Genomic DNA, 12,626 nt, shown 5'->3' with positions numbered 1-12,626 from the left:
GGTTTTTGCCTCCTGTAAAAGGAATGACTTAAAGTGTCCTGAAGCAAGATGTGTTAGGGTTCTCTGGCGCTGACCCTGAACCTTGACCGCCTTTTGAAATATAAAAATACATAACACAGATCGTTGCTGACGAAGAAGGATATCCCGTTTTCGCAATTTTTATGGTTGAAATTCAAGTTTACAAGTTTCTATTGGCCAACAATATTTTACAACCTTAACTATCAAGTTCTTCGACAGTGTGCAATTCATATTCATGATTTTGAACAGCAATATTTCAGGAATGACATTCTTACGGAGATGTTCTTTATTAGTAAATTTCAATAATTGTCACTGATCCGTCACATTATTTGAAACACAGGTCACTCTGATTACAACAGATATTCCAATACTGTATTGATGGAGAAAAAAAAGATAACCGATCAGTATCAGGCAGCTGTTAAGACAAATGCGCACAAATCTTAGCATTGAAAGCCCTTTTTTCTGACCAGGGAGCTCAGGCACTGTCACGCCACCAGGAACAGACAAGGTAGTGTATTATTTGCCACATGACACAGCAAACGCAGCACTCCACTCACGCAATCTGGCCTCCACCAGTCAGCCCACGGCCTTCCATTATGTCTCCCCTACCGGGAAACAAAGCAGGCATGAGGGAAGGAAATCACGCTTCATGAGGAAGTATGTGACGCAGGAAGGGGGTGTCGATGCTGCGTAGGCAATGGCAGGCTTTTCTGTGTTGATTCATCAGTGAGAAAGCCGGCTGTATGATTGGACAGAGTGGGACGTTACGCACGGATCCAGGACTCACGAAAACCCCACTCAACTCTGTCAATTAGTTTAAGGTCATTTTAACCATGCACAACATTACCTGGAGGCGCCTGTCTTGTAGTGAAGACACTGTGTGTCAATTAGAGGTCAACGTGATGTGAAATTCACACTCTGTGCAAATAGGCTGAATGAAAACTGAATTTGACAACTGTCAACCTCTCCCAAAACTATAGAAGCCCATTCCTGCCACACACACGCAAAAATTAGGACAAAAAAAAAGAAAAAAAAAAATTAGGACGGAAAACAAAAAATGAAGACCTAAAAAAAAAAAAAAAAAAATTAGGGACAAAAAAAAAATTAGGACCAAAAAAAAAATTTTTTTTTTTTCTTTTCGTTGACGAAAATAAAAAAAACATCTAAGCGATACGTTATTTTAAAACTTAGGTTTTACAATACCTTCATTTAAATGTAAATATGTATTGTTCATACAACAAAACAAGTACAAGTCACAAAATAGTCCAACAAAAAAAAAAAAAATTTTTTTTGGGCCCTATTTCTTTTTTTTTTTGTGTAGCGGAAACGGGCTTCCATACAAAATAAATAGAGAAAAAAAACCTTTATGTGTCTCTGCAAATACTTTTGGTCATAAGACCACACAATTTGCTAATATTAATACTCTGAGTCATGGAGCCTGCGTTATTCACCCTTGATGTTGTCAATATTTGTAAACGACGTGCCATCTGTTCAGAGCTGAGCGTCACATGAGAAAGACGTGTACAACATTTACTTTTCTGACAGAATTATCATTGCGTTTTTCATTTACAGGCTTGGTTTCTTTCCTCTGTAATACATAACCAATTGCAGAAGAAGGGATCTTTAGCAGGCTGTTGCTGTTATAATTCTTGCAGGCTTCATTATGTTTGCATCTTAATGTAATATACAGTATATCCATGTATTATCACTATAATTTAGACATTTGTCTTTCAGTTACACATTTGCACACAAAGCCTTTGTCTTAAATTAGGGTCATCTCCTGTTCAACAAATATGATGACATCTGAGTTCCAACAAATGATTTGTATTTGTGCCGCCAGCTACACATCTGGGAAACCAGAGGGAGTCGGTTATTTCAGGTGTTGCCAGAGTCAGGCATCTGCTTGCTTTAGAAAAAGTGAAATGTCCTTTGCTGAGAGGATGATCTGTTGCAAAAATAATGTTTTGTAAGTGATATCCTTATTATCAGCTGCTGGTGAAAACACTGACCTTGGGAGGCTGGCAACACCTTGGCCTGGAAAACGGGGCAATGACGCACAGGCAGCTGCAGCCCTGCTCATGCAGCACAGGTGTGCAGGAATGCTTTACTGCTTATGAAGCAGTAAAAGTACTTTGCAGTCTGTTCCCCTATTGTACAATGATGGCTTGTACATTTTCTTCTTATTATTTTTGTTGTCTTACCATAGTTATCAAGTTGTATAGTCTATTTCCAAACTAATTCCAATACATGTCAGAATAAAATAGATGTCTGAGAGAAATCCACAGATTATTAATATTAAAAAGAGGAAATGATTTGAAATGATAAATGAATCCACTGCTTGAGCACCTCAAACCTTTTCATCCTGAGAGAATCTCCGTTCGAAGGCGATTATGAGGGCGTCACAAACCCTGGAGACATATTCCTCGCTCGCCTTTTAAATTAGGGAACTTTCGTGGGAATTCCACATCTGACAAATAGACATCTTTTTGTCTCCTGGTATGACTGCGTCCTTGTATTGCAATTGAGTAATGCATCACATGGGACAAAGTGTTAACAACTCAAATTGATTGAACGGACCGTCATAGCGGATCAGAATTGGATTGTGGAGACCATGACGTTCCTTCTATTATTCAAAATAAACATTAAAAAACATTGTAAAACATCCGTCTGTCAGTGGAAATCCCCTTACCAAGCGATTTAATGAATTAATCAGTTTAATTCATCCGTCTCAGATTCAAGTTATAAAGGAAACGTGTGTCTAATCATACATTATCCAGTACATAAGCACTTTTACTATTATTTGTTGTTTGTATATTAAGCAATTTGTTCCGAGTCAAGACACTCCATTGGCTCTCTGAGTTTATAATTACGATATCTTGTATTATTTATTATTAGTTTATGGGCTTTTCCTGTCATGTGAGTATCAAATACCTGCGTGAATGAAACATCTGTTTCGTATCCTTTCATAATCTGTGGGGTCAAAGAGGTCAGTGCATCACCAAGGATTCACCCCAACAACAGCCAACTTCATTCAAGGAGGCCAGCAAAGGGGGAAGCACCTCACCCCGATCCAAAGATATCATCTTACCCCGAACACTGGGACATTGTCTCTGATCATCTCCAAGCAGGCCCCCCTTTTTGGAAATCAATTTTCAGATTTGCTTGGCGATTTCACACTTCAGAGGGACGTTCACATCTTCATAAAGTCTCGTGGCCAGACTGGTACGGCGGATTAGAGTCTTGACTGGGCCACGTGCATGAAGAGACCTTTACCTGATGTGTTTTGTTTGTGTTCGCTAAGCTGCCAGAAGCTCAGGTGTAACACACACAATCCTCATCTCGAAGGGTGTTGGGTTTCTACCCAGCAGGGTCTGGCTGGCCTCTTCCAGCTACTGTTACCAAGCTGCTCTCATCACTAATGCATCTGCTCTTCACCCCAAACTTCTGGGTGGCTATTTGGTCGGGGCGGTTGGTCGGTTAAGCGGGGGGGAAAAGGACGTAGCTTCTTTCCTTTTCCAGAGCAGGACACCGCCGGGGCTCCGAGAGGAGGACCATACCTAAGCCGGGGCCCGATGCAGAACGGGGAGGCGATGAGCCCGCAGGACTCCAGGGCGGCGGCGGCGGCGGTCGGGGCCGAGGCCGCGGAGGAGCAGAAGGCCCAGAACCAGAGCCAGAATCAGGGTTGCGTTGAGCCCACGGCGCCTCCGCTTCCTCCTCCTCCTTCACCGCCACCACCGGGCCCACCAGAGTACCCGAGGCCGAGGCTCATTTTTCACACCCAGCTGGCCCACGGGAGTCCGACGGGCCGCATTCATGGATTCACAAATGTCAAGGAGCTGTACGCCAAGATCGCCGAAGTGTTCAACATTTCCCCCTCAGAGGTACAACCCCCCCCTCCTCCTCCTCTCTCCCTTTGCATGGAAACATGAAGAGGCTAATTTGTGGTTTCCAGTTTTGTGAGACACGATCAAGATACACTTTTTCTTTCTCTTTTTTAAAGTGGTGGTATTTCTTTTTTGCATATTCGGTCGGTCGGCCAGCTGCAAATAAGTGTTCGGTTTCCATTCTAGGTTTTTTTCCATGATGCACTGTTAAAGCTCATTTGACCTCACTCCTGTTTGCCAGACTTTACCTGAGCCGTGATCAATAATGGAAACACATAAGTGAATAATAATATGTGATCAGGAAACACCCCACTGTGTAAAACAAGAGCAAAACTAAACCAGGTGATGACAATACTGCTTTGAAAGTGATTAAAATGACAGAACAGTAAGTGTTCAGTTACAATGAACCAAAGATCCTAAAAATGTAAAGCTATTTTTAACAATTACATAAAATACTGTACCTAAAAATATGGTTTTCTTTTATAATGTTGTGTCACCCAAGCCCAATCAAATATTAACACTGGTGATGATTATTTTCTCAGATTTGACAAGCTCTTCTTGAGCCACATGAGAAATTAGAAAAAACAACAATTTTCATAGTCTGACTAGTGCTCCAGATGACACGGACCTTTTTAAAAAAATAAAATAAAAATGGAGTTCCCATCGAGACAACTCGAAGGAGGAGCATAACCCTGAATATCTACATCAACTCTACATTTCAGGTAAATCGTAATCCCAAAATGATGAAAAGAAATCTGGAATGAAACAGTTCATTTGAAGCACTGTCGGGTTTGCGTTCAGGTTTCAGCAGGAAGCCGCTCACAAGGCCAGAGTCCTTGAGAAAAAGTCTCGTCATAAAAAACAGGGCCGGCCAACCAGACTGCAGCCTGACGCCGTCTCCATCCAACACGACCAAAGGCCACAGACTCACACAGATAGATGTCCCAGACAGACGTATCGCACCTTATCATGGCTTTCATACAGCTACCCACGCCAGATGGAAATAGATGCATCAGTGTCCTACTACAAGGATACACTTTAAAAGAGTATCCTGTTAAATAAGGATAACGGCAGCCATGAGGTTTTCTATTATGGTAACAGAGAAATGCATATTCACCACTTGACTTATCTAACACTTATCAGTCGCGTTATGAAGGCCAGCATGAAGGCCGGGGATGAAGGGATACAGACCAATGTACATTTCATAGGAGCTAACCTTGATGATCATATCAGGCAACGACCATTGGCTCATTTCCTTGTGTTGTATAAGATTAAATTCTTAAATACTAAATATATATTATAGGCAGAAACTGTCAACTCATGTTCATTAACCGGAGCAACATTAAACCACATTAAAGTACCAATACACACCTCAATTGTCACTTTTGTTAATTTTTTGAAAATCTTTTCATAAACATTGTAATGAAAACATATGTTTAATTGAATTAGACCATCTTAATCCTCATGAATGTGTTTGTCGTCTCATGTATGTTCAGATAACGGTCGGATAGATTTCTAATAGTAAACAAAGCAGGGAGCCCTTCATTGTGACTAAATTATAATCATAAATAGCGAAACATTATCCCTAAAACCATGAGACCTTATGTTTGGATGTCACTTTTTTAAAAAAACAGTTTATATCAAACTATTTAGGTGAAAGTAGATTTCGCCGCGTGTATATCTGCAAGGCCTTGAACTGGAGTGCGAATCCGAGATACAGACTTTCTATGGGAAACAACAAGCAATTAGTTGGTGATAGTGAGCGGTTACAGTTCCCTTGACCTCCAGTGGAAGAGCAGCATAAAGTTACAGTACAGCTGGACGAGGAAGACCTTGGACTGCAGCCACGCCGTTCTGCTCCGCACGAGAATGCAAGCAATATCTAACAGGACCGGCTCCAGCAGAGATAACAGGGCTCACAGGTTATCTTGTATTTCCGTTATGGATTATAAAGTCAAACTTAAACTTAAACCTCAGGCTTCAGGTGACCAAACATTTTGCAAACACAAATTCATTTTGACAACAAAGACCATTGAATTAGTGATATGATATTAGGTTATTATTTATTCATTTATAAACTATAAATGAACTGTAAAAAAGGGTAGTGATGGCATCAGAGAGTCAGCTGTTCAATCCAACATCATCAGATGTGCTGATGCTGTTCTTTAAAACAGATTTGCTTCAAATCATGACTCATATTTTATGGTGTACTCCTGAGATTTAGTCACTTTTATGACGTTTAGGTTTGGGAAAAAAAGGTAGTCATCGTAAATTATCTTATATTATCAGCACTTTATCATTTTACAAAGGCTTTTATTAATGGGTTGTTCCATTCATGACTTAACAAAATGGCCACAACAGCAAAAACTAATATTTGGCTCTACTGCCCTCTGCTGGCTCGTCTCTGTACAGCACAGCAGCATTAATTATAAATCTTTTTGCTTTTGAAAATATTGTCATAAATAGTTTTATTTTTTTGCAATTTAATAATGTGCTATCAAATATTTAGGGCCCTCTTTGAAAAGGTAAATGTATTCTACATATTAAGCTTGGTGGAGTTTTAATCTTTTTTTTAATTGCATGGTAAACTCTGTACATCATAAACAATCTGATATTATTAGATAACATTCAGCTGACAGTTTTATCCAAAGCGACTTAGGATTATATTTGTGTTCTATACACCTCATTCACAGCAACAGGGAGCAAGTTAAGTGTCTTGCTCAAGGACACAACGGCGAAGAGCAGGGGCTCGAACCACCGATCCTCTAATTGAGAGGCACACTAACCACTGAGCCACACTCGCCACAGTCTCCATATCTATCTCATTGATTATCAGAAACAACTGACTTTGCTGCGTTTCTTCCCTGTAGATTCTGTTCTGCACCCTCAACTCTCATAAAGTGGACATGCAGAAGCTTCTGGGCGGGCAGATCGGACTGGAGGACTTCATCTTCGCTCACGTCCGAGGGGAGACCAAGGAGGTGGAGGTGACGAAGACAGAAGACGCCTTAGGCCTCACTATCACAGACAACGGAGCTGGATACGCTTTCATCAAGGTGACCGCGTGGCAGAGGTCGTCAGGCTGAGCTCAACGTGTGGAAACTGGGAATGTCATGTGACTTTACAACGTCTTTCTTTCAGAGGATAAAGGAAGGCAGCACCATCGACCAGCTGAAGACAGTCTGTGTTGGTGACCACATCGAGGCCATCAACGACCAGAGTATTGTCGGCTGTCGACACTACGAGGTGGCAAAGATGCTGAAAGAGCAAGCTCGAGGCGTCCCTTTCACTCTGCGCCTGGTGGGGCCCAAGAAAGCCTTTGGTGAGTAAAACGTGCTTCTGGATGACTCAAACGCTGTCGTGTGCTGAACAGATGAAGGTTGGGAATTCAAATCATGCACTTCTACTTCTGTCAGGAATGTTGGTTGAAAGCAAACATTAAATTATTATTCAGAGATGTCGTTCACCTCGTGGTACATCTCCGCTTTGCAGGTTACTCTGGCGTCATAGCCCTTTATGGTGCAAGTAACCATATATGGTCATTTCCCTCAAAGTGTTTCAGTGAGTGTCCAAGGGGGTGTTGCTGGCTAACGTTAGCAAAGCAACATGCAACCGCTTGCTTCTTTCATTGATGGATTAAATAAACAAGTCCAGCAAGTGGTAAATTTCCATGTGAGAGGCTCGTGAGAAAAATCAGAAGCAGAGAACACTTCGCTTGGCATCATTGCACGATGACTTATTGACCCTTCCTTCCTTCCTTCCTTCCTTCCTTCCGTCCTTCCTTCCTGAGAGCCAGTAAAGTAACTCAGCAGGGAAAAAGACATATCTGTTTCTCTTTTTATTGCTATCCTTAGCTCTACACCCATGACGGAAGTTTGTGCTGGCTACGATTTATTAAACAGCTTCCCCGAGGGTATATCTTTTTTTTTTTTACCCTGGTGTCCATAGTTGCCCCCAGTGGTTGATGGATTTCATCATTCTTTGGTAATTTTCCATGTCTTAACAGCCAAACATGACGAAGAGACAGTGACATTTCAAGAGATCACTGGCTGTCTGCCAATGAGCCTGGAAAAGTTGTTAAACGATGCAGCTCCAATTAATTGACCAGCATGAGGACGGTGGCAGTTAAGCGACAGAAAGATGCTCTCAAGTGGCTCTGCAGGGAGGAATATGGTTGTCAGTAAATTCAGCTCTTGTTACTCGACTGAGGCAGAAATATTGCAGAGAAACTGAAGTAAAAGTTAAAAAAAAGTAAAGAGGCAGAGCATAGGAAATAACTTCTGTCAATTCAGTTGCTGAAATACACTTTTCATCCTCAATCACGTATGGCCGGACGACATTTTTTAAACGCTTTAAGGATTTTTCATTACACTGCAACCACAGGATGAATCCCAGGCCTTCAAGAAGAAGAGACTACACAGCAAAGCTCTTCAGTATCTTTTAATATACAATTCAACTCCAGGCACAAGACATGCAGAACAGAAACGGAGCAAATATTTTATGGGAAAACAGAAACAGAAAGTCCCCCTCCCCCCCGCCCCTTCCCCAACACACACACACACACACACGTACACACACACACATGCACACACATGCACACATATTTCTGAGAGGAGTTCATTGGACCGAAATTGCTTAGAGAGAACGCATTGCGTCTCATCTTTTCACAGACTTTGCAGTCAAACAGTAGACAATGCCAAAGGAGTTATAAATATTTGATCCAAGTGTACTTCTTGTACTTGTTGTACTTTACTCGTTGCTAGCGAGCCTGCAGAACAACATTTCAACTATCCAGGAATAAAAATAACATTCATTGGGCGAAAGTGACTTAGTTTTACTACATTTCTTATTGTGTTTATATCTTCGTTCCACTGGGAATAGATTAGTTATGATTCAACTTTGAGAAGTTTATTTCTTATTTTTAAGTTCATGACCAAAATCTGCTTGTTAACTTTGAACCGGTGACCTTGTTTCAGGGCAGTCTCTTCCATCACGGCGGCGACCTTTTCCCTTCCAGGAAATATGTTATTTGTCAAAAAGAACAATACGTTTCTTAATTATCGCATCTGGTGAAACACATGTGAAAAAAAAGGAAGTTTCCTTTTCAGAGTGAACGCAGCAGACTGAGCCGGAGCCCAGCGGTCTGCAGGCTCACTTTATAGACAGGAAGCTAACGCTACGGTCAACAGGAGCATTTCCTGTGAACAATGAGTATAAAATATGGTAACTATGTCAACCGATGCTATTGAGGAAAATAATATAATTAAAAAAATCCACTGTAGGTGCTTGTTCTGAAGCTTTTGACTGTTGGAGTCGGTTTTCATTCGCGGACTGAGTTTGCTCAGTTTTCACGTAACTGCTGATTAAACTCATCCGTGTCGACTTCAACGTTTTGTTTTGTGAGCCGCAGCGTTCGAGGTAAAGAGACGTAAACAGAAACCAAACAAGTTAAATAACTGATGAGCCGAGCAGGAACACGTCCCCTCATTTCTATAGATAAACCTGCCGGTCACAATTGTCACGGCTGTGAATTAAATCTCTCAATAATTGATGGCCGGCTGCCAAATCGGCATCGGGCGTGTGTAAAAATGATTTATTAAACGAATTATACTCCTGAATTTTGTCCAGAGGGATTCAAGAGAACTTTACTGTCATGGTCTCCAACAATATTGCTTTCGCAACGAGCAGCAAGTGTAGGCTACAGTGAGCTGTGGGTCTGATGTCATGTTGTCTGTCTAAATAAATGTTATATAATGTTCCATCTCAGTTTCTAAGGTTACACAAAGTAACAGAGGGACAAAACTAAGTAGCTGCTATGAGTCACACACACACAGTTAGCATGACGTAGCTGATGGTGACTTCTGACAACCCTCTGGAAAGGATTTAATTCCCTTTTGTAATAAATCATGCATCATACTGAAAATATATTTGCATTTTCAAGCAGATCCTGGGGCTCAAATTATTATTTTGAACAAGAAAGTTAAGCATTTAGCATCTCAAAACAAGACTACATGCTAGCAGCTCTGCTATGAGACTTTGAGCTAAAAGCTAAATGCTAACACCAGAAGGCTAACATGCACACAAGTTCAACTTTGAAGATTTAATATGACAATAACTATGTTTACCATCTTTAGTGTGTTAGCATGCTAACATTATGTGAATGTTTGTGTTGCAGGTATGCATGTACTAACAATATTTTATGTTTTACAACTAGCAGGTGTCCTTGAGCAAACTGAGGATGAATAATTCATCCAGTTAAACATGTTGAATGTTCATTTTAACAGACAAGAAATACACAAAGCCAAGGGAAAGTGAATGATGGTGCCTTACTTTACACTGCTCATGAAACTACACTCTGTATATCACCTAAATACGTGTTATTAATGTAAATAATGATGAGCATTGTGTTTGTTTGTGTGGTAATAGATATGATTGGAATGAGAACCAGAGCACCCAAATCTACTGAGGGCAAGATGGTGAACGGGAGGGAGACGCTCCGTCTTCGTTCCAAAGGTGCTGCGACCGTCCAGGAAGTGGTGAGTTTCTCACGCTTTGCTGGACAATGACTGAATTCCCTGATGCACTTGGTCAGTGACAGACACAAAAATTCAGTCGGTGACACACGCCAAGATTCCCATGTAGGGAGACGAAAGAACTGACGTGACCTGGACTGAGCCGACCACCTCCCAGTGGACTCTTGTTCGACATCAACAATACCCACTCGGCCGCACAATGTCCGTAATTCCTTATCGAACAATGTCGCTCTCACTTTCGCTGGAAGTGATCTCGGTAAACAAAGTGATTGTCACTTCCTACGTTTCAATGCAGGATGTCTCTCATAACATTAAGTTATGAAGTGAATACACGGAGCATATCCACTTGAAAATGTTCACAGGATTTGAACACGCGACGTCGAACACTTGGCAAGCAGTGAACACCAGCGATGCTCAACTTCACCTGTCACTTTGATATATTTACATAACAGAAAGATAAGTGCTAAACAATAGCCCACAGTATTATTGGCGCTCACATGTTTTGGAAGGAGAAGGTATACTGTCTAGAGTTTGTATCACCATATTTAGAGCATGAACACCACAACCTTTTTCTTTTTACGAACTCCTGTGTTTGTTCTTGTTCTCTCTGTCAGCAGAATGAGTTTGAAGAACAGGCCACGAAGAAAGTGGACGATCTGCTGGAGAGCTACATGGGCATCAGAGATCTGGAGCTGGGTGAGATACTCACCACGAATAATCCTGAAGGAGGAAGTGCACCTTCAGGGAGCTGTAACCCTGGTGTGGTGTTCGGGTCTGTGGGACCCTGTTTTCATTCTTCATCAAAACAACTGTCGGCCTTGGCTCAGTTTCTGCGAAGAACATATATCAGACAAAATGTTCATGGACCGCACAGCGTAACCCCTAAATACACATTTATATTACACACAGGGCTCATAAAAGTGTGGAAATTGTGTACCTGAGTTAAATTATTAACCATTTTTGCTGTTTATATTGCTCCTAATTTGGATGAAGAAAACATCTGTTGAGAATTTTAACATAAATTGTTCGATTGTGTAGAACTAAAACCCCCAAAACACAGTGGGTCCAACAGACCCACAACACTTGCTGAGGGACAAAAACATGAACACAATAGGAGGGTTAAGGAGGAAGTGCACCTTCAGAGAGCTTTAAGGAGGAAGTGCACGGTAATGTGCGGACTTTCCTTTGGCCCTTTTGACCCTTTAATTCATATTTTCTTCACAACAACCAAACATGTTTAAATCATTGTAGTTTATTGTGTCGTCAGCACACATGACAGGGGCGTGTCCATGATGGAAGTCCTTGGACGATTCAGGAATTCAAGTGGGATACATATTTCAAATTGGCAGAGATAGCAGCTAGCCCTTTCCCAAAGACCTTCAAGGTCAACGGCCTGATTTCCGAATGAACTGTTGGCTGTTTAGACCGCATTTAGAACAGGGTCATAAGTTCTAAATCTGCTCTTCTCTCTGTTTTATACTCAGATTTCCTCCATAAGAAATATTGTGTTGTGCCGAACCGCTGGTTAACATCTAAAACATCAAAATACACAGTTTATAGGAGATTTTGAATGTATTTCCTGCACAGAAAAAGCATGTATTGATATTGCCCCCCAATCTCTTGTAAATCAAGTGATTTATTGGTCAATTTCATTAGGTAAAAGATTATAATAGGACATCAAAATGAGTATTTGATGCATTGGTTTGGATTTGGCTGCTGAGAGAGAAAACTTGCAATAGCTGGAGTCCAAACTGGATGGATTGAAGTCTTTCTCATCCCTTCTTCTCTGCAGCGACCACCATCGTGGAAGCCGGCAGAGACAAGAAGAGCCCCGATGACTTTGCAGAGGCCTTGGACTCCGTTCTGGGAGATTTCGCTTTCCCCGATGTGTTTCTGTTTGATGTATGGGGAGCTATAGGAGACGTGAAGAACGGTAGAATGTAGGCATTTACCATGAGAGAGAGAGAGAGAGAGAGAGAGAGAGAGAGAGAGAGAGAGAGAGAGAGAGAGAGAGAGAGAGATTTTAATTTTTAATGATTTGCTTTAAAACCAGGACAGCAATATTAATTCAACCGTTTCGCTTTGTACAATTAAATTACAATGATTTGCGGAAAAGCCCATCATTCGTCTTTGTTTCCCTGAATGTTGACAAATGTTTTCAATAAATGCAATTCATAGGTTTTGAACAAAG

General features: G+C 41.2%; 1 protein-coding gene across 1 annotated transcript; it reads left to right on the top strand.

Annotated features, from left to right (window-relative positions):
* Positions 1-3,590: 3,590 nt before the first annotated feature.
* gipc3 (GIPC PDZ domain containing family, member 3) lies at positions 3,591-12,379 on the top strand. Its single transcript, XM_068589956.1, has 6 exons — positions 3,591-3,899; positions 6,773-6,958; positions 7,044-7,224; positions 10,329-10,438; positions 11,050-11,131; positions 12,228-12,379. The coding sequence occupies exons 1-6, from the start codon at positions 3,591-3,593 to the stop codon at positions 12,377-12,379; spliced, it is 1,020 nt and encodes a 339-aa protein (XP_068446057.1).
* The last annotated feature ends 247 nt before the right edge of the window (positions 12,380-12,626 follow it).

Source organism: Clinocottus analis, unplaced genomic scaffold (assembly GCF_023055335.1).
Source record: "Clinocottus analis isolate CAN_PGR_092001 unplaced genomic scaffold, fCliAna1.0.p SCAF_23, whole genome shotgun sequence".
Taxonomy (NCBI): domain Eukaryota; kingdom Metazoa; phylum Chordata; class Actinopteri; order Perciformes; family Cottidae; genus Clinocottus; species Clinocottus analis.
The sequence above is the reverse complement of the archived record's forward strand: the minus strand, read 5'-3'. Positions and strand labels throughout refer to the sequence as shown.